The following is a 27,757-nucleotide window of genomic DNA, read 5'->3' on the forward strand; positions in this document are numbered from 1 at the left end:
CTCCCACTCTGTGAGTCAACAAACACTATGGGCTTCCGGCCAGCAGGGGCCCAGTGAGGCTCAGAATGACATGTCATCACAAATAGCTCTGTATTCCTGCCCCAGGAGGGCTACATTTCTGCACAGGGGTGTCATCCTGGTTGATGTTGCAGTTATCTATTGCTGTGTAACAAACAATCCAAAATTTATAGCTTAAAAAAAATCATTTTGCTCAGGAGTCTTCAATATAGGCAGGGTTCAATAGTGAAAGCTCATCTCTGCTCCATGAAGTATCAGCTGGGATGATTGAGGTGTGGGGTGGGAGGGGAGGCTAGAAGTTTCACTTCCTAGATGGCTTACTCACATAACTGGCAAGTTGGTGCTGTCAGCTGGGAGCTCATCTGAGGCTGAGGACCAAGGGTCTTGTTCCTCTCCATGGGCTCCTTGGGCTTTCTCCCAGCATGGTGATTGGGTTCAAAAGGAAGCATCCCAAGTGATAAGAAATGGAAGATGCCAGTTTCTTAAGACCTAGGCCTAAAAATTGGCAGAGTGTCATTTCTGCTGTATTCTATTGGTCAGGGGAGCCAGAGTCCAGATTCAAGGAGAGGGGACACATCCCAACTTTTGATGGGAATAGTTTCAAAGAATTTGGGCTGCACTTCCAGAGAAAGTCCTGACAGATGACATGTCATTCCCTTCAAGGTTCAGCTCAGATAAAACCAGACTGGAACTCAGTCTAGTAGGGGACACAGACAATAATCAAACACCCAAATAAATCCTAAATTAAGTCATTATTAAAATAAATAGCACTATAGCTATGACCAGTGCTAAGAAAAAGAAGAATGAGAGTAAAGGGAGATTTAGCCCAGTCTGGGGTGTCAGGGAAGGCTTCTGTGAGGAAGTGATGTCTGAGCTGAAACCTATTAAGATAACCAGGAGACACTTAGCAAAGGGGGTAGGGGCAGGTGAGGGGGAAAATGTTCCAGAAAGAGGAACAGTATACACAAAGTCCCTAGGGGGAAAAGGGGTTGGCAGAGCGTAGTAATTAAAAGGCTAGCATGGGGGCCAGCTCCGTGCCTGGTGGTGAAGTTCGGTGCACTCTGCCTCGGCAGCCCAGGTTCATGGGCCTGGATCCCAGGCGTGGACCTACACCACTCGTCAGCCATGCTGTGGCAGTGACCCACATACAAAATAGAGGAAGACTGGCACAGGTATTAGCTCAGGGCCAATCTTCCTCAGGAAAAAAAAAAAAGGCTAGTATGGAAGAAAAGAAAAAGATGTGCAGGGCAAGCAGGGGTAGAGACCAGAAATGTGGTAGAGTCTTGTTAAGCAACAGGCCATGCTAAAGACTGATGTTTTTATTCTGGGGACAAAAGAAGCATTGAAATATTTTAAGCAGTAGGGTGACATGATATAATTTATGCTTTGAAAAGATCTCTCTAGTTGCAGTGAAGTAAAAATATTTTAAGCAGTAGGGTGACATGATATAATTTATGCTTTGAAAAGATCTCTCTAGTTGCAGTGAAGTGTACAGATTGGAGGGGACCCTGAGTAGATGCACAGAGACTGCTTACACTTAGCAGGCTTCTGTAGTAGTTTTTGTCAGAGAAAGTGGATGGTAGTTTGTGAGTCAGATGGTGTCAGAGGAGATGAAGAGAAAAGATGGATTTAGGATGTTCTGGAGGTAAAATTGATAGGCGGTAATGAGGGGATAAGAGAAAAAGGGAGTCAAGGTGTTTTGGTTGTCTACTGCTGCAAACAAACTACCACAAAATGTAATGGCTTAAAACAGCAACCATTTTATTATTTGCTCACAATTCTGCAGTTTGAACAGGGATTGGTGGGGCAGCTCATTTCTGCTCTGACCATCAGCTGGGGTGGCACAAACATCTTGGCTTGGATTATATGTCTGGGTTCTCAGTTCTCGTGGCCAGCTCAGTTGTTTGGTTCTCCATGTGGTTAGCTTAGTGGTCTCAGGGTGCTTGGACTTACATGGCAGCGTCCTCCCCTAAGTGCAAAAATGGAAGCTGCTAGCTTTGCCACATTCTATTGGTTAAAGATCAAAAACCAGCCCAGATCAGAAAGGGGACTACATGAGGGCATGAATATTAGGTGTAGTCCATTGAGGGACACCAAATTAAGTCTACCACACAAAGTTTCCTGGGTTTCTGGCTTTTGTACTTGGATGGATGGTGGTGCTACTCATGGAAATGGAAGCACCCAAACAGTGTTGCTTCAATCTCCATTAAAAAAAAGAAAACTTGAGCCAGTCCTGATGGCCTAGTGGTTAAAGTTCAACGCTGTCACCACTTCGGCACCCCAGGTTTGTTTCCCAGTCGCAGAACCACACCACTCATCTGTCAGTTGCCATGCTGTGGCGGTGGCTCACAAAGAAGAACTAGAAGGACTTACAACTAGGATATACAGCCATACACTAGGGCTTTGGGGAGGGGGTAAAAAAAGAGGAAGACTAGCAACAGATGTTAGCTTAGGGTGACTCTTTCCCTGCCAAAAAAAAAAAAAAATCCCTGCACTCTGTATGAAGGGTGATTATGTTTCAATTCTCTTTTTTTCAGAATTGCTTTCACTGATACCTCATACTGGATTAATCCCTTTGTTATAGATTCCCAGAGTTCCCTTGGTCTCTCCTTTGACATTTATCCCACTGGGGAACATTGTCTAAAGTTAACTTCCCCATTAGCTGTGAGCTCCAGGAACCTTAGACTGGGTCTCATTTGTTCCCTGACCTCCATCCCAAAAGCCCAGCCCACCTGGCACATAGTAAGTTCTCCATCTTTGCTGAATTGAATCTCATCTCAATCTTTCTTCAAATGAAAGGTATTATTATGACCATGTACTGTATTTTTAAATGAATATTTCCTAAATATGGGCAATTAGGAACAAAGCCAGCAAGGAAATTGGGATAACACATGATTTTCAGATGCTAAGTAGAGTTGATCTGTATATTGGCTCTAATATGCTGCAGCTGCTATTATTTGATAGAAAATAAATATGGAATCGGTGATACCACCAATGCTGTCTATTGTTCTAGAAACCAATAATTCCGCTGATGGATGAGGGAAGACTGGAGCAGAGGTCAATACCTTCTCTAGTCCTAAGTGGCTCCAAGGGAGTCAGGCAATATGCAGTGCCCAAGGGTGCCATGGACAAAGGTAAAAGAACAAAGGAAAAATATAAAGCCATTCTTTTTATACAAAATCGTTTAATTTCCTTCTCTGTTAAAATACACTCAATCCAGATGCAGTGGATCAGGTGACCAGATTTTCAGGATTCATACTCCACCAGGAGTTGATTCCATTTGTGTAAAACCTGGCTCTGGTCAGAGAACATTCACATCTTTAATTCTAAATACTGAGTGTGATGCAAATCATGTAATCAATATCTAACACATGGGTATATAGTTACTTGGTGGTCACTGCACGAGGTATCAATGATGGCAAGCTCAAAAAATAAGCTGTGTAGTAACTTGGCCCTTTCCAAAAATACACATAGTAGGACACTAAGCTTACATCTTAAATAAATCCAAAATAAATACTAATTAAGTGCCAGTTCCTGTGAGGAAGAGTGCATGCAGAGACAATGAACTTGTGTGTGTGGCCACTTGTAACAGAAAGCTTCTGGAATCCAACAGTGCCTCCTCACAAAGCCAGTCCTGAGTGTGAGGACGAAAATGAGAATAACACATCGCTTGGCCAGGCTGCTGGATTCCATGTTCCAGTGGGGTTTGGAGTTCAGTGTTAATTTCTAATAGTTTCCAACAGAAAGCATAGCAATGGCATTTTCTTATTGGTCACTTCTCCCAAGCTGTTAAGCCTGATCAAGGAAGTTCAGAAGTTTTCTGGTTTGAGCAGATGAACCCCAATGTTACTAATCTGGGGACACAGATTCCTTCAAGCTGCAGTGTTGTTTGTGGTGAGAAGGATTTTCATCTTCCCCTCCTCACTGCTGATCATGCAGTGCACAGAGCACTTTCCTTCTAATGAATGCGAGCTTAGTTTCTGCTTGAGCCTCAAGCCCTAGTGCTTAGCCCCTCTCCTATCACATGTCTCCAATCTGCATTAATGCTCACAGAAATGGTCTAGAGCTGCACGCCAAGTCTGACAGCAAGAATAAGCCTTACCTAAAGAGTTTATATATGGTCAGGAAACCCTCCAAAGAATGTAGGCAAGAGGAAACGCTTATTTTACCACCATGCAGACAATCCATCTAAAATATAACCCAGGAAATTATAGTTTAACAATATTCTGGACCGTACCAAATAAACTATTCTTCAACCAAAAGCAAATACCATTCCCTGGAGGAAAACCAGATGTGAGTGTTGTGGTCTATTAGGTAATAAATAAAACAGTACCATCAATGCTATAAACACACACAATAGACTTGACATTTAATGGAGTTGGTTAGCATTGCCTCTATTTAGTATCATCACAGATAACTCATCTCTGCCATGAAATCCATAAAATGTGTGACTACGCTATTCATGGGTTTCTAGAGCTGGGTCTTTTAAGCTGTCAAGCCAATTTAATTATGGCCCATTTTCTAGCAGAGGTTGGTGTTGGGAAGAGGAGAGCTTTGATTTTTGTGTGTATAGGAAAACTTCCCATAAGCCTGCTTGGCTCACAGGCACATTTTATAGACTAAATCCTCTTAGTCACTCACAGGGGATCAAGGAAGCCCCCCAAAACCAGGAGGATAAACTTACTTGGGCAGCAAAATCTGGCCATCTCTGGAGCTTCCCCTCCTCCGCACAGCTAGGCAGTTGTTTCCTACAGCCACCAAAGCTCCACTCTTTACCTCTGGACCCATCTCCTAACCCTATGGCAAGCCCACATGTTGAACCATGCTAGACATGTCTGCCAAAATCGTAGCTATGCATCTGAAAGGAGAAACTCTACTTTGGAAATCAGTTTTAAGGTAGACTTTCCTTCCAACAGGAACTTTTCTTCTATCCTGAAGAAAACATAGAGGGTAGACTACAGTCCCCTGCTAATCCTTCCAGGTTCAGGTTCATGATACTCAAGACAGCTCGATCCTGGTAGCTTGCCTTCGCATGAAGGCCCAGAATCATGTAGCCCAGGCAACAACTTACCACTTCTTTGTCGCCAGTGGGAAGGGCTGCTTGCCTTTGAGGAACCTCTTGTTTTGTATACAGAATTGGTGTAGAGAGGGTCTTCCTTCCTAAAGACCAGGGGGAAGATGTTCTGAGTGGATGCAGGACTGCCATTGAAAGGATACAGGGTCACAGGGTCAGGGGGGACAGGGACATCCTTGGGAAAGATCCTGCTTTATCAATCTGACTAGAATCATCTGAGAAATGGGATGATCTCACACTTTCTACTTGATAATCAGCCTACCATCTAGCTCTGCCACTACCAGTTGTGCGACCCAGGTCAACCATTCATCCTCTCTGGGCCAAAGTTCTCATTCATAAAAACAGGGATAACATGTCTACTTTACAGAGTTGTGAGGAGGCTAAAGTAAGAAAATATATGTGAGAGTCCCTGCTTCATACGAGGCACTTAATAAATGTTGACTACATGGAAAAGCATCTTATATCACAAACTACAGGGCACTGGGTTAAACAAAGTGACTGCTGGGGCCAAGACCAGACCCCCATAGCCACGGAAAGAGAGTCTTTCTCTTCTATCTCTAAGCTTGAGCAAATAGCCCACTTGGCTGGCAATGCCTCCTCTTAAGTCTGACCACTGTACCTCTGTGGGGTGTAGGGACTCAGCTCAAGTGTGATGCTGCAAGGGGAAATGACAAAAAGAACATTCTCTGGGTTCTATGATGGACTGGAAACCTGTACTGAGAAGCTGAGACTCAGTCTTGCATTTTGTCTTCACCCCGGCCCCTGCTTCCTGCTGCTGAGTTGTCCATTGAACTGTTTCACTCAATAGCTTTTAATTTCTGGACCCTCTATAAGAGAGAGGGTTAAGGAAGTAAAAGAAACTCAAATCAGGCAGTTTGTTAATGCTAGTAACTCTGAACAGAGATTAGGCAAATAGAAAACTATTGACTACAATAGTTTACATTTCTCCACATTCCCCTTAGAAAATAGAAAGCTGACTAGGAGCATGTTCCAAAGGCTGAATTCTAGGGGAGATGATGACTCTAATAAGGGAGAGATGTAATTCTTGGTGCACATTGTAAACAACTAATGTTAAGCTGCTTTGGCTACGCCTAGGAATGACTGGGTATTGAGACTTCACTGGAGAAGGGAAGAAGGAAGAAAACATGAATCTGCTGTGGGATGCCCTGAACTACATTCTTCGAGGCACGGTGGGCATGGAACAGGGGGGCTGAATCAAATGCTTTGCCATTAATTCAGTTTAGATGAACTGTTCCTGGCCCCCGGAGCTAATCCCCAGGAAGGATCCTCTGATGACAAGTCTGGCTCCATGCTCAAGCGCCTTCAACTCTGCCCACCAAACAACATTAGCAAATTGTAAAATGTTCGTCATTTCCTAATTTTGTATTATAAAATGGAATTAGGAACATAAATAGTAACAAGTAGCAAAACCCCAACCCTGCACAGGACTACCATCCTCTCAGCCACCTCTGCGCAGGCCAATAAGTTTGGAAAGTTTTTCACAGTTTTCAAGTTTCAGCGACTCTGCTTTCTGTTTCAATCGTTCATCTCTGTATAATCCTGCCAAATTTGTCAACTCCGACTCTGAAAGATAAAAGAAGTAACCAATTAATCAAGAGAGTTGAGCTTCTTTGTTTCATTTCAGTATTTCTGGAATCAAAGCTCCTTTTACTTTACTTAATGCTTTCTCTTTCAATTAAATTAAGAAACTCATTTATTCAAGACTGTCAGGCAGCTACACTACACCAGGTGCTGAGGATTAAAGGACACCTGTGATCCCGGAGTCCTGCAATATCTATGCTCTATTATAAAAGCACTGGACTTAGTTCTTATCAATAGAACATTTGGCACCAGACTTAGGAAACCTGCACGTGTGCAGTAAAAGGAGACTCTGTTTCATGGCTTTCCTACGAATGGGATTCAGATGGCAGTTGGGAGAGAATGGAGTCCAATTGCCTGTCCCTGTCATCTGAAACTAAGACAGCTGCTTCATGCTTTCCCCTGCATGGTGGGATCATAACTCATACATGCTAACTGACGCAGAGCCTCCTCCGCTGGGTATGCCCTCTATAGAAGGCCAGGTTGCTGGCAGCTTTCTTCATTCCCTCACCACATGTGGGGTCCCTAACTCAAAGGCCAAAGGCAGCTGGGCTCTTTTAAAAGTGAAATCATCTGGATCTGGTGACCTCTGTCTCCTTGACTAAATGAATTTCATTTTCTCTTCATGGTGGAGAAAGTCATTCTATTTTTAACTAGAATGTAATCTCTGCTGTCTTCCCTGACTCAACGGTGGTTTGGCTGCCTTTATTTTTTATTCTTTTGTAAAGTTTCAGAAACATTCTCAGGAAGGAATGCCTGAAAAGCACCTACAGAGATGTGTTGTGTATTAACAGGATGGCATGCTTGGATGGGCTGTGTGGCTTCTGAAACTTGCCAACAGCAGGCAGCTACTCAATGTTTAAAGGACCTTTCTTGTAAAAATGCTATTTTAATCATTTTGAAATATGTCTATCCATTCTTAATCATCTTGCTGACAGATTTTGTTTTTCTTGGTGGAGCGAGAGGCACCTGTTTGATTAATCAGCAAACTGCCTGGAAACAAGAATTATACTTAGCCTGGGAGAACAGTGGGCATTGGTTTCTGAATAAGTTTCTATCAACACAAAACACTGCCTGGCATTTCTGCTCACAATGATTCTATTTACATCAAGTAAGGCCCAAAGTGTAGATGAAGTGTAAGACTACAGGGTGAGGGGTGTGTATGCATGAAAACCCTCCCTCTACAATGGCGCTCAGAGCCGGGACCCTAGCTCAGCAGTTGCTTGGCAAGCAATGGGTCTCCTAGGCTCCAGAACAATGTGCTCTCACCCCTTGGCGCGGGTGCCTGCAGGGCCTGCTCGCCAGAGCTTGCCTTGGCACAGCCATCCTTGTGGGTAATGCAGCTTCATAGAGGATCATGTGCCACACACAAAGCCCTCTGCTCCTGCGTCCTGCCCAGAGCTCGGCACTAACTCCATTTCTCTGGCATGTGGGAAACCTGTTCAGGAGGCCTCTATAAAATCATTCTATGCCTTTGGTCCTCTGGAGTCACAGTTATACCCATAGTTATATGGAACAGATTCTGTGGCTTTGCTTTTCCTTAGGTTTTTTGTTTACTGGGCTTATCTAAATGCCCCATTGCCTGAAATCTCACTCCAGAAAACATTAAGGGCTAATGATTTTTACTATTTTCTACATTGATGACCACTGTAACAAGCTGATGAAAGATAAAAGCACATATATGAATGCTTTTCATAAAACATCACATTGCTTTTCATAAAGTTCACTGAAACCAGGTATCAATGCTTCAGAAATTGAGACCCCTGCTCCAGAGCAATGACTTTGTACCAGGTCCGTGTTTCAAGGAACCAAGACCCACATCCCCACTACCATGCTTAGACAAACTTCTCTCCAAACTGCCAATGAATCCCTTTGCTCTGCAATGAGCAAAAGGTCAACTCAATGAATATGTTACTTTTGACAAGTTCTGTTAATATTCAATAACTTCTAAGTAAAAAAAAGAAAAAAAATCTTTGGGAGGGGCAGGATCAAGAGACCATCTTTTCTTCTTTGCAAAATGTTTCCCTTGCCCTGAATGCCAGTGTAATAGATGGACAGATCATTGAGGCTTCAAGGTAAACTGACTCAGGGAAATTGCCAAGAGAAGCAAGTCCCAGAGCTTCTCCCAAGAACACTCTGCAAAAGAGCCCAGATGGGACTCTTGACAGCCAGAAGACCCCAACAGATCCCAACCCTCATGATCCAGCCCCATGAGACAGCACTGCATCCAGTATAGCAAGGCCAAGCAAGGCCTGGACCCTACCAGGAACCAAGTACTTACTACATGCCAGACACCATGCTAAGCATTATATCCATACCATCTTCTATAATCCATACAGCCTCTCTAAGAGGAAGTTCATTTCATCCTCATTTCAAAGCTTAAGCTTCTACCCACTCTGCTACCCTGCTCCAGGACATGGAAAGAAGTGTTCCCCTGGGAGGCAGGGCCAGGATCTCAGCTCAGCTCAGCCAGGCCAGGAGGCAATTCCTGCCTGTTACTTTTGTCCATCCCAGCCCAGTGGCCTGGCGACTTCCCCTAGCATCAGGTTTATTATCTAGATGCAGCTATGAAGGAGTAAATAGGGCAATTAGTGTTCATAGTCTAGGATTATAGAAGTTCACTTAGATTAAGCATTCTAAGGAAGAAGAAAGAAAAGAAATGAACAAAAGATTTAAAAAGGCAATGGCAAACTTGGCTAAAAACAGTTTCCATTTGGTATTTTGCCAAGAGTAAACTTTGTTCTCAAGTGGGTTTATTTTTTACAACCTCCAAGTGCTAAATTTAACCTTGTTGGCTGCACTTGCTGCTGGATCCGGAGGGCAGGTGCTACTTGTTCTCAAATGGCACTTGGGTTGTGTGGAGGCTCCGGACAGCCACCATCCTTAAACGCCAGAAATAGATTTTTAAAGGGTGTGTGCCGATAAGCCCCTGTTTGGAACTTGTGGGTACATGCATCATGCTTACCCACTGGATTTTTATTTATACCTGGAGAGTGCCAAAGCCCTGAAACTAGGCCTCATGGGGATGGGGACAAAAGCCTAGAAGCCACCTTAGGTGTAATCTTTACCATGAGCTCTTCGCACAGTTCCAGCTGGTGTGTGTGTGTGTGTGTGTGTGTGTGTGTGTGTGTGTGTGTGTGTGTTTGAAGAATGTGAAATGCAGATTTTCATCCAGTTCTTGCAAAAAGCAACAAACTCAAAACCCTCTCACGGCCCAAAACAATGGCGACTTTTAGGACACGCACTGTTGCCTTCACCTGATTTGGATCCACATATATACTGCCTTTTAGTCTAAGGCGTTTATCTTGCTCTAGAATTCTTTCCTCATTTTTGAAACTTGCTAAACTTAGTTTAACACGATACAGGGTACTTCCAGACTCCTCAGTTTTTTTGATAAAAAAAGCAACTTCTTCCTCCTGCTTAATTCCCTGTTACATCCCTGAGTCATTGCCCACCAAGCCCCTAATGCACCTGAGAATTCAGCTGGGCTTTGCCCTATAGAAGTAGAGGGCAGAGACAAGATCCCTAAGGGCTAAGGTTAAGACACTAACTCTGCTCTGTGATTCCTAATCCTCAGCATTTTCATTGTTTTCCAGTCCTGAGAATCCTCTCTTCAAAAGACATTTGTTGAGCACCTGTTCTGAAGCAAGGACTGTGCCAGGGGTCTGGGACACAAAATTAATAAGACATGATTCTTGTCCTCAGAGAGCCCACAGTCCAGCAGGGAGACTGACATGTAAATACGGAACATTAACACTGTGAGAGCAGTACTGTGTTCACAGGATGAACCAAGTGCTTTAAGAAGACAGAGGAAGGAGAGATTAACCTGGGGTGGGGTTGGGATGCATGATGGGTCAGCAAGGACTTAGCAGCACTGTGACTGAAGAGCTAATTTTACCAGACACCGTTAGATGTTTAATAATACCCAGTAATAAGGTTTAAAAAAATGAGTTAGAGTTTGCTTTTTAAAAATTAACCAAAGCCATGTTTTATAAGATGGTTACTAATGGGTGTGTGTGTGCATGAGTGTGTTGAATTCAAGTGGGACGAAAAGTGACGCTGTTGGCTGAGAGACAGGGCTATCCTTGCTACCAGCACTCCCCATTAACATGCACTGGAGTTGTAAGACAAGTGGCAGACACTGTCACCTGCCTTGTCTCTAGAGAGAGAAACAGAGTGGAAGGCCTGCTCACCCCCACCCTTACTGAAGGGGCAGACCTAGGGAAGGTCACTTTTGTTCTGTGTGGCCACAGCCAACTGGAGGGGAGGAAAGGGGGCACCTAACTCAATACCAACGACCTAGGAACCTTGGGTCTGGCTCAAAAAGTTAGGCTGGATCAGATTTCCTTCTAGGGAATGTGGAGTTAAGAAACTATGGACCAAACCAGCTACAACTTAAAGAGGAGGCTTGTGATGTACAAAGGGGCCAATGACTGGTGGGGCTGGGGAAGCTGGGAGAGCTGCTGGGAGATTGGAACCCAAATAAACCATGGCAAAACAAGGTTATGAAGGATGAGAGCTTGAAGAAGCAAAGGAAGGCAATTGGCAGAGAGAGAGGCAGACAGGCAGAGAAGAGGTAGAGACTCAAAGACAGACAGATTGGCAACTAGTGCTGCCTAAGTTCCTAAGATTTCCAAGTCCTGGCCACATGTATCCTGTCAATAAACTTTTCCTTTTTTGGTAGTATCCTGAAGGGCCTCTGTCCTGTCTCTGTTCACATGAACATGTGCGACTCAAACAAGGAGAGAGGAGGGATCAGGACGCTGGGGATGCCTCAGGTTGGAAGCACGGCTACCAGCTAAAGCCTCTTTTACAGCATCTTACTTTGTTGTTTCTCCTTCCAACAACTTGTCTGGATGTAGTCAATGTAATCCTTCTCTATCGTCTTCTCCAGGTCACGCAGAGATGCTCCCCTGTAGGCCTTGTCAAAGTTTTTATCCACAAAGTAAGGCACCTGCATGTTCTGGGTTTCTCTAGAAATGGTGTAGCCCAAGGTCCTGAAACAAAGAGAGAGAAGCTCAGTGAAGCTTGTTATATTTGGCAATATCAGTCTTAGCACTGGCTTCACAGATATCATTATCACAATCACCTCTCCATAGGGCAGATGCAAATTTCATTTTCTAATACATCTAACATTTATTATTTCTCTAGCAAAGCAGTAAGTGTAACGTCATTATCGCTATTACGTGAGCATGTAAATACTGTAGATTCAGCTACAACATATTTACTTTATTCTCTTAAAGGATTCACCTCTCTAATACTGCTTTCTATGCTAAAAGAAGAATGCTGAATGCTTAAAAAAAAATTTGTATATTGTGTAAGACCTAGCCTGGTACCCGGCACAGAATAGGCTATTGGTAAATGCTGGTTGGATGAACTGATTGTTACAGTAAACTATTTACAAATAACCCGATAGCTTATACCAACTTAGCACCAATTTTAGGACATGATAAAAAGCACTTCACACACAGCTGCTAAGTCAGAACTGCAAAAAAGCTCAGACAAAAGATTTCAGTGATGGGCCGGCCCAGTGGCTTAGCGGTTAAGTGCGTGCGCTCCGCTACTGGTGGCCCGGGTTCGGATCCCGGGCGCGCACCGACGCACCGCTTCTCCGGCCATGCTGAGGCCGTGTCCCACATACAGCAACCAGAAGGATGTGCAACTATGACATACAACTATCTACTGGGGCTTTGGGGGAAAAAAAGGAGGAGGATTGGCAATAGATGTTAGCTCAGAGCTGGTCTTCCTCAGCAAAAAGAGGAGGATTAGCAAGGATGTTAGCTCAGGGCTGATCTTCCTCATACACACACAAAAAAATGGATTTCAGTGATACTTCTGGGTTAACTCTCTGTGGGTCTAAGATATCCAATGGTATCTGGTGCTCAGAAGCATTAACAGGTCTGGGTTAACTAAATTCTAACCATAAGAAAGTATAGAAGGGAGTGCAAGCTCAAGTTAAAACAATGTGACAGGCCGGCCCGGTGGCGCAAGCAGTTAAGTGCACACGCTCCGCTGCAGCAGCCCGGGGTTCGCCAGTTCAGATCCCGGGCGTGCACCGACGCACTGCTCGGCAAGCCATGCTGTGGCGGTGTCCCATATAAAGTGGAGGAAGATGGGCACGGATGTTAGCCCAGGGCCCGTCTTCCTCAGCAAAAAACGAGGAGGATTGGCAGATGTTAGCACAGGGCTGATCTCCTCACAAAAAAGGAAAAAAAATAAATAAATAAAACAATGTGACAATAATGTGCAAAATCCAAGCTGATTTTGTTCAAACTGGACAAATTCCATCTCACATGAGTTATATTTGACCTTTTCTCAGCTTTCTCCATTGATCTCCCGACTTAGGGATCTTGCTAAATGTCTAAGAGCTCAGGCCATGACTGCTCCCACCTGTCTCTGGGAAGGTGTTATCAGGGCAGGTTCCTGCCTGCCTCAATGGCCTGACAGGAAAGGAGGTAGCTGTAGCATATGGAGAAACACAGGAAGTTGGGAAATAGAGGGAATCAGGTCAGTGTGACCTGAGAGCAATATCCTCCCTCTGAGTCTCAGCTCTCCTCTCTGTAAAATGAAGATAATGATCTAGAATGATAGTCTTCACTCCACAGTGATCACCAACAAAAACTCTTCCTGTTATGTATTGCCCTATGGATTCCACATTTTGGAAGGTTTTTGTCTACTAAACTATAATAATGAGTAATGACTTATTTCTTATTATTAATTAAAAAAATAATTAATCCAGTGATTCTCAAACTTTAGTATGGACTAGAGTTATCTGGAGGGCTTGTGAAAACTCAGATTGCTGGTTCTCACCCGCAGAGTTTCTGATTCAATAGATGTGGAGTGAGGCCTAAGAGTCTGCATTTCTAACATGTTGCCAGTTGATGCTAATGATGCTGGTCTGGGGACCAAACTTGGAGAACTGAATTAATTGAAATAATTAATTGAAGAAATAAAAAAAATCCTATCAGATCTCATAATTTTCATGCAATACAAACATTATAATGAATTTCTATATTTTCAGCAAAAGCAAAGAAATATGATACTATGGTTTGACTATGTAGCCTTATCATGAATAAATGTCCTATTCTTGCAATTTCTTAAATTGAAAACAATCACTGGATCTCAGTTACTATGTTCCCAGACCCACAGGGGTCCAGCAATCCTATCACAAGCTCAATAGGGTCCTTTCTAACTCTAACACGGTGTGATAAGGATTTAATTTGAACCTGGAATTATTCTATTAATCCTTCAGAAACCAGTTGTTGCAGTTCTGCAACTGACCAGATGATGTCGCTGTAGAACAAAACAATCCATGTCCTGAGAGCACAGGAAACTGCCTACAGTATTTTTGAGTCTCTGCACTATTACTACCCAGCTGTTCCTTTAAACACAAAATCAGTGTTTTCTACAACAAAAGGTGAAATGAAATGTTAGTGATGTACCATCAAAACCTACAAATCTTTCACCCTCCATACTGTTAAGAAAGATTTATAAATATTTGACTTACGATTTATAGAATAGACTATATGGGGGATTAGTAGCTAGTAGCTGAGTAATGACAGATATAATCACAATCACCAGAACTGGAAGTAACTGAATGAATGCAGAATATGTAGTCTGAAAAAGAAAAAATATTTGGTGTAAGTGTTCTTCATCAGTATAAAGCTTATTGAAAATAAGATAGTTTTCCCAAAGAAAATACAAATTACCAATGCATTGCACAAAGCCCATGGCTTTTCTGAGAAAGCTGTACTTTCTGCTAAGAGGTACCAAACAACTCTTGTTCTCTCTGCTGAGAAGGCTGAAGGAGGCCCACCCACAACCTGGATTGACACCCAGTAATTCTCCTGCAGCCTCCTTTTCTAAGACCAAAGAAGGAGACACCTGTGGGTGAGTCTGCCCAGACTGTGACTCTCATGGGGCCATGTTAGTATTATGCAACTCTGTTGCCTTGGCTACAGCTGAATGGACCGGGGGACATCTAACTCTAGCAGGGATAAACACATTCTCCCTCTTAGGAATTTGGGATTGAGATTCATCACTGTTCACTGCTAGGCAGTCCCCTTGAAGAAAGGACACACACTCTTAGGCACTGTGGACTGGCCATTTGCAAGGGGAAGTAGGAGAAGCCAGGCTGCTTAGAGAGAACAAAGCAGATGCAGGGAGGCAGGAAAACTGGAGACAATCTGGCCCCAAACAATCATGGAGAGCACAGCTGTGTGGGTGCCTGATAGCACCCCAGTTCTTGGTTCTTGTCTGTCATGAGGCCCAGTGTGCTTCCTGCCCTTGAGCTTCATGAGACTCCCTGGATCCTTTACCTTAAACCCCCGTTAGTTCTGAATATTTTGAAAGGAGTTCCTATTTTCTGCAGTCAAGAAAACCTTGGGGCCGGCCCTGTGGTGTAGCAGTTAAGCGCGCGCACTCCACTGCTGGCGGCCCGGGTTTGGATCCCGGGCGGGCACCGATGTACCGCCTGTCAGGCCATGGTGTGGCGGTGTCCCATAAAAAGTGGAGGAAGATGGGCACGGATGTTAGCCCAGGGCCAGTCTTCCTCAGCAAAAAAGAGGAGGATAGGCACAGATGTTAGCTCAGGGCTGATATTCCTCACACACACAAAAAAGAAAACCTTGATCAAGACAGCCCCACAAGGGATCTGAGATCCCCTGAGAGCCACCAAAGAATGGGCGGGGAAGGGGGGTACCATTCTGGCCTATTTGAGTCAATTATCCAGCTCTTCTTACCAGCCTCTGCTTTCCTAAAACACATTTTAGCAACATATCTCAAGTTGAACTTCTAAAACCTGATCATACGCCACAAAGGTCAGCTCAGTACAAGTGTTTATGAGCAGCAGTTCTCCTGTCCTCCCTGGGTACCTGAGGTTTATCTTCCTCCTCTTCCTTTTGTGTCTGCATCCTCTCATGTCGGTGCCGCCGGCGATAATAGTGGGTGTCATCTGTCACGTTTGAAAACATATGAATATTTCCTGGAAAAGAAAGAAAAACACTTAGTATGAGATATGGCAAACACTCCTTCCTTGCCTTTTCCAAGGTCCTTGCTCCTAAACAGATTCTCTGAGGGTAGAGAATTTTCCCATTTTACCCAGTAGAAAAATAAGACAGTAGGTAAGCAAGGGAACCAGATGGAAATGGAACATGCTTAGTTCTCCTGCCTTTATTTAAATAGTCTTTTGTAAGTAGTGAGTGAGAGAACCCTCAAAGGCTAGAAAAGAAACAGCATTTGGGGGCTGGCCCCATGGTGGAGTGGTTCAAGTTCCACGTGCTCCACTTCGGTGGTCCTGGTTTGTGGGTTCAGATCCCGGGCGTGGACCTACACCACTCGCCAACCATGTTGTGGCAGCAACCCACATATAAAAATAGAGGGAGATTGGCGCAAGTGTTAGCTTAGGGCTAATCTTCCTCAAGCAAAAAAACAGGAAGATTGGGCCGGCCCTGTGGCGTAGCGGTTAAGTGCGCGCACTCTGCTGCTGGTGGCCCGGGTTCAGATCCCGGGTGCGCACTGATGCACTGCTTGTCAGTCCATGCTGTGGTGGCGTCCCATATAAAGTGGAGGAAGATGGGCACAGATGTTAGCCCAGGGCCAGTCTTCCTCAGCAAAAAAAAAGAGGAAGATTGGCATGGATGTTAGCTCAGGGCTGATCTTCCTCACAAAAAAAAAAAAGAAGAAGAAGAAGAAGAAGAAGATTGGCAACAGATGTTAGCTCAGGGAGAATCTTTCTCAGAAAAAAAAAAAGAAAGAGCATTTGGGCCATGAATCCTGTCTGACAGGATCATGTCTACTTCCTAGCCCAATATCAGATTATGTCACTAGTATCTTTAATAGCAACTCATAAAATTCAGTGTACTTCCTGGGCATTTAATTATCCCAACTTCCAACTCTCTGGGGGTACTTTTCTAACTTTTATCTTTATAAAGCTGCTATTTTGCAATAATGACAATAATAGGCATTTTGCTACTTATTTATAAAGCACTTAAAAATATCTAATCCTCACAGCAGCACTGTGAGGTAGATATTATCAGCCCCATTCTTCAGGTGAGGAAACAGGATCAGAGATACTAGTGATTTAGTCAAAATCATGCCCAGCTGGAGGCTGAAGCTTGCCTCACACTCCAGGTCATTTGATTCCAAATTCTTGCTGTTTCCACCATACCATGGTCCCTCTATTCAGATCCTCAAACAGGATCTTGTTGAGAGCCATATATAAATATATATAAAATTTTAAACAATAATTTTGGGATACTAACCTGTAGGAAAATGTCCTCCAAAGAAGACGTTGAATAGCTCTTCTGGAGTGATGTCAGCTTCCAAGTCTCTGTAATAATTATAAGGTCTGGCTCGAGGGGCAGTGAAAATCACCTGTTCATCTCCATATTCATCGTAGCGGAGTCTCTTGTCAGGATTGCTCAGGACTGCAAAGGCATTTCCTATTGCTGCAACCAAAACCACAAAGCAACTGAGTACATAGTCTTTGCTATAGCTGAGGGTGATCGCAGTAGCAGCAATGAAGAGCCCAGAGTTGACTGATGCTGGGTAACTTCACAGGGGGCCAAGGAGAGGTGCTTGGGCCTAGAAAGTTCACCAAAGTGCCTGCCATTGAAATTTTTCATGATCTACTTTGATAAGCCAGAAACAACACTGGACTCAAGATGAACTAAGAAATACTGCTCTCATTCATCAAAAATGTGTTCTTATTTCACTTGAGAGCAATAGTTTATGGCTGGAAACAGTTCATACATAAGTAGTGGTATTTTAACTTGAAGTCAGAAACAATCTCCTGAATAAAATAATCAGTCAAAATCCTTCTGCTTTGCTAAAAGCAAAGTCCTCACTCATCACAGTCTTATTTCAGCTTATGTTAGAAAATGGTCTTCAGAAATTAAGAAATGTATCTCCAATGTCTCAGTGAGGGATTAAAAGCTGAATAGATTACATATTCTTACCATTACCTTTATTCCCTATGCACAAATGTGCAAACTTTGTCCAATTTCATTTAAACATACAATCAGTACCACCAATCAAAGAAACCTCAAAAAAAATCTTTTAAGACATCCCCACCCACTACTTCTAATTCAGTCAGCACTATCAGAAACACAGTCAGAAAGAGCATTTCTTTATGATTCTTCTAGCTAGGGAACTGTATTAAATGTTTTCAGCAATAAAACAGCTAAGCAGAAAAAACCTAAACAGTGTTGCTTAAACATTCACTTCCCTTGAAATCTGGCAGATTTCTCAAAGAAATGGCATTAGTCTATAAAAACCATACATGAAGGTGTAAAGAGAATGTGGATTATCTATTTGTTTCCTTGTAGAAATTGTGGGGAGAACTAGATTCACAATGGCACATCAACAAGGGTAGATTGTCTTCTGAGGTAAATGACCACTTTAAAAAATTTCTCAGATCTATTGTTTTTTACTTATTCTTTTGAAAAATTTCAAATCTACAGAAAAATTGAAAAAATAGAATAATAAACACATGTGTACCCTTTACCATGACTCATCAATTGTTAGCACTTTGCCACATTGCTTCCCTCAACTCTCTATACATACATACATATCATATGTATACATTTTTTTGCTTAACATTTGAAAGTAGGCTGCAGATATTATAACACTTCACCCCTAAATATTTCAGCGTATATCTCCTAAGAAGAAGACATTCTCCTACGTGATCACAATACCGTATTACAGCTAAGAAACTTAACATCAATTCATTATCACTCAGTGAATCCATGCAAGGTTCATGTATTGCATTTGGTTTTACGTCTCTTTAGTTTCTTTTGTGTGTGTGTGTGTGAGGAAGATCAGCCCTGAGCTAACATCCATGCTAATCCTCCTCTTTTTGCTGAGGAAGACTGGCTCTGAGCTAACATCTATTGCCAATCTTTAGTTTCTTTTAATCAAGAACAGTCTCCCTACCTTTTTTGTTTTTCATTATATTGAATTTTTTTGAAGAGTAGGTGAGTGTTCTTGTAGAATGTCCCATATTTTGATTGTTTTCTCATTATTAGATTCAGGTCAAACATTTTGGCAAGAATACCACATAGGTGATATACCATGTAATGTTAGGTTATTCCAGCATTGGTGATGATAAGTTGGATCACTTGGTTAAAGGGGTGACAGCTAGATATCTCCATTATAAAGGAATTTTTCCCCTTTGTAATGAGTAAACATTACGTGAGGTGATACTTTGACATCATGTGAATATCCTGGTCAACAACAACCTACCATCCAGTGGTTTCAGCATCCATTGGTAATCCTTGCCCAAATCAGTGACTTCAGGGGGTAAAGCTCTTAAGTAAGATTTTTATTTGTGTGTGGGGTTCAAAATATTTTTTAAGAATACATTCTGAAAGTGTCACGGAAACCAATGGAAAAAAGATTTTATCCGTAACTGTATTTATGCTCTTTATACACAGCTTTTTCATATGAACATGTTACTAACAGAGGTTTCATGAACAAAGAGTATCATGGTCAAAGAAGTTTGGTAATGTTGTCTAGTTCTTTATTTGCAAGCAGCCATCAGCCTATAAGTTCCACAAGAGGAATCATGTCTGCTTTCTTCACCAGGGCACTTGGCACATAGATCTTCAATAAATATTTGATGAATCAATGAATGAATGGTTCTAAAAAGTATTACAGAGAAACCAAATATTTTTTCCAAAAGAAATTAAGGTAAGTGATTGAGGACAGGAGGGAGCTATGCTGATTGTCACTATTTAAGAGATGTGGCTAGAAAAAAAAATCCATGCTTGTAGCCTTATAAAACAATTAGATAGGCTGCCCTCTTGGTGCAGTTGGCAGCACGTCAGTCTCATAATTTGAAAACAATTACAGTGGAGACTGAAAACAACTTGCTAGGACCAAACATCACAAGAAGGGCAGAATCAAGCATTAGTTCAGGATCAGACCTTTGAAAGCATCTGTTGCTCCAGGAGCACAGTTCTTGTCAGGGTGAAATTTCAGGGCAAGTTTTCGGTAAGCTTTCTTAAGCTCTTCATCACTGGCATTTTGCGAAACTCCCAGAATTTCATAGTAATTTCTGCATTTCTTGATCCTAAAAACACACATCAGAAACATGTATGTCTACAAAGGCCCCTTTTGTACAATTAACTGCAAAATAGTATATCAATCCTCCCTCCAATCTGTGAGCCCCAAAACAAACCTAAAAGAAAACTGGTGAACACATTAATGAAACATTCATTAACAATATGTCCTCCCACTGAGAGCTTAATGCCTTTCAAAGTATTTTTATACCTAATATTTTATTCTTTCTATATTCCTGCAAGTGGGCAGAACAAGTATACTAATCCTTACATCAAGGTGCAGGCTAAGGTCCTGAGAGTTGAACCACAGGACAGCAAAGCCAGAAGAAACACCTAACCACCCTATTTTTTTTTCTCTCTCTTTTTCCTTTTGGCTATCATTTTACACTTTGTTTTAAAAAGTTAATATATACACATGGTAGAAGAAAAATATCCAATCGTACTAAACTACAGTGAAAAATCTTCCTGCTTCCCCATTCCCTGTCCCCCAGTCTCCCACCCTAAAGACAACCACTGTTAGAAGTTTTCTGTGAATCCTATGTCCAAAGAGAGTACATGTCCAAAGAAGAGTATAGAGACACCCCCCATTTTTTTCTTACCTAAATGGAAGCATATTATAATCACCTTTCTATATCTTCTTTTTCTTTTTTTAACTAACAATTTATCTTGGAGATTGATACATAACTTATAGAGACGAGCAGTATAGGATTATAGTTTAAAGTGGCAGTCCTGAACTTTTTGATCTAAGAAGTCTTAAAAATTATTGAAGACCCCAAAAGAGATTTTATGTGAGTTATATCTATCAATATTTACCATACTAGAAATGAAAACAAAAAATTTTAAAACACAGAAGGATGATATAATTACACGTCATATAGCCTCTCAAAAGTTCCACTGTGTAATTATGAAGGAATGAGAGTGAAAAAGGCAAATAATGTGTTTGTATTATTATGAAAATAGTTTTATACTTGCAGTCCCTCCCCACTCCCCCACCTTGAAAGGGTCTTGGGGCTCCCAAACCACATTCTGAGAACTGCTGGACTAGCGCATGAACTCGGGAGTCAAAACGCCTTGGCTGGGATCTGATCTTGCTGTATACTTAACCTCTGTGCCTCTTCTGAAATGGGCTAATACTTATATCTATATTTCACAGATCTGTTATGGTTAAATGAAGTATTCATTAAAATGCTTGATAGCATCTGACATGACATAAATATTGGCTATTATAATATATCTACCACACTCTTTTAAAAAGCTGCATATTACTGGGGCCGGCCAGATGGTGCAGCAGTTAAGTGCACGTGCTCCGCTGTGGCGGCCTGGGGTTCACAGGTTCAGATCCCCGGCGCGCACAGATGTACCGCTTGTCAAGCCATGCCATGGCGGTGTCCCATATAAAGTAGAGGAAGATGGGCACAGATGTTAGCCCAGGGCCAGTCTTCCTCAGCAAAAAAGAGGAGGATTGGCACGGGACATTAGCTCAGGACTAATCTTCCTCACCCCCCAAAAAAAAAGCTGCATATTATTGCATTTTATGGATGTATATACATCCCCTACTGATGGGCGTTTAGAATGTCTCCAGATTTTTTGCTACTACACAATTCAGTTAGGCAGGGAGAGGCCCAGAGCCTTGTTGAAGAGTTCATATTAAGTCAGTAACATAGGCTGGTTTATAATGCAGGGTATGGAATGTCAGTCAGGGCCCTTCCCCAAGAGCTGCCCACGGGGATCCTTTGCATCCCCAGCCCAGTTTCCAGTCCCTGCTTCCATGGCAGACACTCCCCTGCCTCTCTCTCTTTCATAAATTTATTATTTGTTTAATAACAGCTTTATTGTGATGTAATTCACATATTACAAAGTTCACTCTTTTAAAATGTATAATAGTGGATTTTTTAGTATATTCACAGAGTTGTGCACCCATCACCACTAATTACAGAACATTTTCATCACCCCTAAAAGAAACCCCATTCTTGTTAGCAGTAACTCCTCATTCCCTTCCTCCCCAAACCCTGGCAACCACTAATCTTTCTGTCTCTATAAATTTGCCTATTCTGGACATTTCATATAAAAGGAATTATATAATATGTGGCCTTTTGTGTCTGGTCTCTTTCGCTAGCATAATGTTTTCAAGGTTCATTCATGTTGTAGCATGAATCAGTACTTCATTCCTTTTTATTACCAACAAGTATTCATTGTGCAGATATTCCATTTTGTTTATCCATTCATCAGTTAATGGATATCCAGGTTGTTTCCATTTTGGGGCTATTATAAATAATGCTGTATGAACATTTATGTACAAGTTTTTGTGTGGAAGTATTTTTTTCTTTCTCTTGGTATATACCTAGGAGTGGATTGCTAGGACAAATGCTATGTTTAACCTTTTGAGGAACTGACATACTGTTTTCCAAACTGGCTGCACCATTTTAGATCCTACCAGCAATATATAAGGGTTCCAATTTCTCCGTGTCCTCATCAACACTTATTATTGTTCATCTTTTTGATTATAGCCATCCTAGTGGGTATGAGGTGGTATGGTAGCTCATTGTGCTTTTGATTTGCATTTCCCTAATGACTAATGTTGTTGAACAACTTTTCATGTGCATATTGCCATTTGTATATCTTCTTTGAAGGAATGCCTATTCAGATCCTGTGTCCATTTTTCAATTGGGTTATTTGTCTTTTTATTGTTGAGTTGTAAGAATATATATGTTCTAGATACAAGTCCCTTATCAGATATATAATTTGAAAATATTTTCTCCTGCTCTGTGGGTTGATTTTTCACTTTCTTGATGGTATCTTTTAAAACACAAAAGTTTTTATTTATTTATTTTTTTTTGAGGAAGATAGGCCCTGAGCTAACATCTGCCAATCCTCCTCTTTTTGCTGAGGAAGACTGGCCCTGGGCTAACATCTGTGCCCATCTTCCTCCACTTTATATGGGACACCGCCACAGCATGGCTTGACAAGCGGTGCGTTGGTGCGCGCCCGGGATCCGAACCGGCGAACCCGGGGCCGCTGCAGCAGAGCGTGCGCACTTAACCGCTTGCGCCACCGGGCCAGCCCACAAAAGTTTTTAATTTCAATGAAATCCAATTTACCTATTTTTTCTTTTGATGCTTGTGCTTTAGGTGTCATATCAAGAAATCATTGCCTAATCCAATGTCATGAAGATTTACATTTATGTTTTCTTCTACGAGTTTTATAGCTTTAGCTCTTACATTTAGGTCTTACATTAGGTCTTTGAGTTAATTTTTGTATTTGTGTGAGGACAGGGTCCAAGTTTATTCTTTTGCATGTGGATATCCAGTTGTCCCAACAACATTTGTTGAAGATTATTATTTCCCTCATTAGATTGTCTTGTCACTCTTGTCAAAAATCAATTAACCATAAATATAAGGGTTTATTTCTGGACTCTCAATTCTATTCCATTGATCTACATGTCTATCCTATTCTAGTCCACACTGTCTTCATTACTGTAGCTTTGTAATATGTTTTGAAATTGGAAAGTGTGAGTCTTCCAACTTTTTTGTTCTTTTTCAAGACTATTTTGGCTATTCTGAGTCCCTTGTATTTCCATATGGATTTTACAATCAGCTTGTCAATTTCTGCAAAAAAGGCAGCTGGGAATTTGATAGGGATTGTGTTGAATCTGTGAATCAATTTGAGGAGTATTACCGTATTACCAATATTAAGCCTTCCAAACCATGAACACAGGCTATCTTCCCCTTTATTTAGGTCTTCTTTAATTTCTTTTAATGAAGTTTTATAGTTTTCAATGTACAATCTTACACTTCTCTTGTTAAATTTATTCCTAAGCATTTTATTCTTTTTGATGCTATTATAAATGAAATTGTTTTTTCATTTTCAGATTTTTCATTGCTAGTGTATAGAAAAACAATGATTTTTGTATATTGATTTTGTATTTTACAACTTTGTTGAACTCTAATAGTTTGTGTGGGTTTGTATGTGTGTATTCCTAGGATTTTCTATGCTAGATATCATCTGAATACAGTTTTACTTCTTCTTTCCAATCTGGATGGCTTCTATTCTTTTTCTTGCCTAATTGCCCTAGCTTGAACCTCTTGTACAACGTTGAATAGAAGTGGCTAGAGTGAACACACTTGTTTTGTTCCTGTCCTGTTCCTGCTCTAACCATTAAGTATGATGTCAACTGTGGATTTTTTTGTAGATGACCTTTATCAGGTTGAGGAAGTTCCCCTCTATACTAGTGTGTTAAGTATTGTTATCATGAAAGCGTGTTGGATTTTGTCAAATGCTTTTTTTGCACCTACTGAAATGATCATGTGGCTTTTGTCTTTTAATCTATTAATATGGTGTATTATATTGATTGATTTTCGTGTGTTAAACAACCTTGCATTCCTAGCACAAATCTTACTTGGTCAAGGTATATAATCCTTTTTATCAGTTTTATATGTTTTTATATGTTGCTGGAATCCATATCCATAAGGGATATTGGTTGATAGGTTAGTTTTCTTATGATGCCTTTGTCTGGTTTTGGTTACAGGGTATCTTTCTAGGAATTTGTCCATTTCATCTATGCATTTGTTGGCATACAATTGTTCATAGTATTCTCTTATAATACTTATTATTTCCATAAGATTGGTAGTTTTGTTCCCTCTGTCATTCCTGGTTTTAGTTATTTGAGTCTTCTGCCTTTTTTTCTTGGTTAGTCTAGCTAAAGGTTTGTCAATTTTGTTGATATTTTCAAAAACCCAAATTTTGGTTTTGTTGATTTTCTCTATTGTTTTTCTATCCTCTATTTCATTTATTTCCACTCTATATTATTTCCTTGATTCTGCTTGTTTGGATTTAGTTTGCTTTTCTTTTTCTAGAAGATTAGGTTATTGATTTGAGATTACTTTTTTTAATATAAACATTTATAGCTATAAATTTCCTTCCATATATTGCTTTAGTTACATCTCATATGTTTTGGTATGTTGTGTTTTCATTTTTAATCATCTCAAAATAGTTTCTAATTTTCCTTGTGATTTCTTCTGTGACTTGTTATTTAGAAATATGTTGTCTAATTTTCACATATTTGTGAATTTCCCAAATTTTCTTCTGTTTTGATTTCAAAGAACATACACTATATGTATGTATGATTTTAATCCTTTTAAATTTATTGAGGTTTGTTTTATGGCCTAACATATAGTCTTGTTCTGTAGAATGTTCCATGTATACTTGAGAAGAATGTGTATTCTGCTGTTGTTGGCTAGAAAGTTGTAAAGATGTCTGTTCTGTCTAGTTGTTTTTCTCTGCCTCTCTTACAGTAGAAGCAGGGCAGTTACCTCAGATTACCCCATATACTCCACTTCCACCTAGTCTTGCCTCTGAGGCCAAGAAGCTATTGTGCTTCAATAATAATAATAAAAAAAATAGCAGTCAACGCTTACATAGCACATTGTTTATGCCAGGCACTCTACATAAAATCGCTCATTTAATCCCACCACAGGCTCACCTTTGTACTCCAAGCAGCTGCTCTTCAGTATAAGTGGTGCTCCCCTCACCCTGCCGGGTCTGATTCCACTCATTCTCAGACTTCTTTTCCTTTTGTGCCTTCATGCAGTTACAGCAACCACAGGGATCATGACTTTCAGGAGGTCTGTCTTCTGGGTATTTGTTTCTTCTAACTGCATCAATGTAAGCTGCAAAGCAATAGCCCCTCCATTAGGCCTCAGTCTGACCTGCAAATCAACTTTGCTACTTGCCTTAGCTATCTGGGAGGCTGCTTGTAGGCATGAGCAGGTGAGTGTGCGGGCCAGACTAATGATGTCATGCTGACTTTTAAGCATCCATACAAAGCTGAACATCTTCCTTGAGAAAACAATACAGAAAATACAGAGGCAACCATGAAAAACTTATAATGCCAGAAACATGAAGCATAATAATGTCCACCATACCTACAGTGGTCAGTGAGCAAATAATCTTCACCCAGAGCCAGTAAAGGGGCTCAAGAGGTGTCTGCCCAATACCTTGCCTTTAGTGCAGCACAGGGGGAAGCCTATTTCTCTGTGATCCATGGTCAGAAGTGACATTGCTCATGAAGTAATATTTCTGTTGCAATGCCTCCTACCACTAAGATTTAAAGTAGAGATGAGTTGTATTCTTTTAAACTAACAGTTATGGAACTAATATATACAAGACACTTGGCTAGATAGATCAAGGAGATGTATGGCTAAGACCCACTCCTGACTATAAAGAGGTTATAGTTTAAAGGGAGAGGATTCAATTAATCATAATGCCTACAGAATGTAAAGAGGGCCATAGCAATCCAGTCAAAGAAGGCAGAGTACTCATGTCGTGTCTGGAGGATCTGGCAAAGACTTTAAAAACATCTTTCTCCTGCTTAATATCTCTTAGTGACTATCCACTGCTCCTTGTCCAGATTTCTTATCATGGGCCCAACTTGCCTCTCCAGCCTCATCTCTCACCACATGCGCCTTTGTAGTCAATGCTCTAGCCACAGCAAACTCCTTTTAGATCAGCAATGCTTTCTCTTTTCTCTGTGCCTTTGCACATGCTGTTCCCTCTGCCTGTGACACTCTTCCTCTCAGTTGGCCTGGCTAACTCCAACACATCCTTCATGTCATCATATGTAACACTTTCTCCACAAGGCCTAGACTACCAAGACTACCAGGAAGCTTCCATTTTAGTGGAATGATTCAAGGAGTTCCCAGTTGCTTCTCGGGCAATGAGAGGAATGAGACTGGGAATATTTATGGTGGTTACTTGTCATTTTTCTTATTTGTCATTTTTTTGACTGCCCAACATCTATAACCTCTTCCTACATTTGGAAAGTTCTGCCCCCCTCTGACACCCAGGCTGTGTTGGATGCCTTGCAAGTATGCTCCCCAAACATATATCTTGCTGTGTAGCCCAGGACTATTGGCCCTGTTTTGTAATTGGCTGTTTACCTGTCAGACTCCCTCAGTGGACTGAGTTCTGTGAGCTCAGGGGCCCATGTCTGTCAAATCCCCGCTGCAGGATCAGCATATTGCAGGGTAAATAATAGGTATTGGGTCAATACTCTTTGCCTGACTGTAGGATGGAAAAGGCCGGCCTATAGGTCCTGATGCAGGCTGCAGGGACAAGACCAAACCGAGACCGAGGGTCAGGCGGCCCATTGCGGCGGCGAGGATAAAGGCCAGATAAGCAAGCTGCGGAAGACCGCATCACCCCTCTGACCCTCGGCCCACCGGGGCGCGGGTGGAGCCTGACCGCCGCAGGCCTTGGGCGGGGCACGGGCCGGGCCGGGGCTGGAGGCAACAAGTCGTCACGGGTGACTCTGGGCTCCCAGCCGGTTCCTCAGCTTGAGCCAGCGCTCCTGGTTTCCGGATCCCGGCTCCTGCCCTGGGCGGTCCCCCACCTCATCCGGAACCCTACTCAGGCTCAGCATCTTCTCATAGGCTTCCATCCTTCACCTCAGGCCCGGGATCTCAGCCCTTAGGCGCCTTCAGAAGCCGCACCCCGATCTTTCCCCGATCCCGCCCTGTCCCACCCTCCGGCCAGGACCTGGTACCTTCTGTCCAGCGCTCTGCGCTGCCCAGAGTCGCTGCCATATCGGTTCCCAGTCCGCTGGTCTGTGGAGCCTCCCCCGCGCGGGAGGCTGAAAAGGAAGGGGGCAAGAAGCGCAGGGCATGCTGGTCACTATAGTCCAACCCATAGGAGCTGCAAGATATTGGACTACAACTCCCGGCAGGCTTCGCGCGAGGGGCCGTCGGAGATGCAGCGGTGTAAAGGAGCTCGACCCTTGGAAGAGAGGCCTCTGGAAGTATGTTGCTGCTAGTTGACTGTTGTGCGGCTAGTGGCTCACAGTAGGAAACTGGCAACCTTGGGCCGGGCTTTTCCTCATTTGTAGAGTGAGGATAGTGACTTCGGCCCCGCTTAACACTGGGGACATTCTGGTAGGCGCGATGAGATCCTGCCTGGAAAAGGCTTTGCAAAAACTTTCCATAGGCTAGAGGGTGACAGTGTGACTGTTTTT

At 42.1% G+C, this 27,757-nt stretch overlaps 1 protein-coding gene across 1 annotated transcript; it reads right to left on the minus strand.

Moving 5' to 3' along the window:
- Window positions 1-1,753: 1,753 nt before the first annotated feature.
- DNAJC18 (DnaJ heat shock protein family (Hsp40) member C18) lies at window positions 1,754-27,399 on the minus strand. The gene is made up of 8 exons (XM_058541611.1): window positions 27,293-27,399; window positions 25,232-25,418; window positions 19,618-19,763; window positions 16,954-17,139; window positions 15,565-15,674; window positions 14,199-14,308; window positions 11,516-11,688; window positions 1,754-6,676 (listed from the first exon to the last, which is right to left on the minus strand). Exons 1-8 carry the CDS (start codon window positions 27,330-27,332, stop codon window positions 6,552-6,554), a joined length of 1,077 nt encoding a protein of 358 aa, XP_058397594.1. The 5' UTR covers window positions 27,333-27,399; the 3' UTR covers window positions 1,754-6,551.
- Between the last annotated feature and the right edge of the window lie 358 nt (window positions 27,400-27,757).

Source organism: Diceros bicornis, chromosome 1, assembly GCF_020826845.1.
Source record: "Diceros bicornis minor isolate mBicDic1 chromosome 1, mDicBic1.mat.cur, whole genome shotgun sequence".
NCBI lineage: Eukaryota > Metazoa > Chordata > Mammalia > Perissodactyla > Rhinocerotidae > Diceros > Diceros bicornis.

Coding starts and splice junctions, on each gene's coding strand:
- DNAJC18 (XM_058541611.1), bottom strand. CDS start 27,332: ATGGCAGCGACTCTGGGCAGCGCAGAGCGCTGGACAGAAG. Junction 15,675..16,953: donor TGGAGGACATTTTCCTACAG/GTTAGTATCCCA, acceptor TTTCTTTTCCAG/GAAATATTCATATGTTTTCA. Junction 6,677..11,515: donor TTGGAAGGAGAAACAACAAA/GTAAGATGCTGT, acceptor TTTATCTTTCAG/AGTCGGAGTTGACAAATTTG.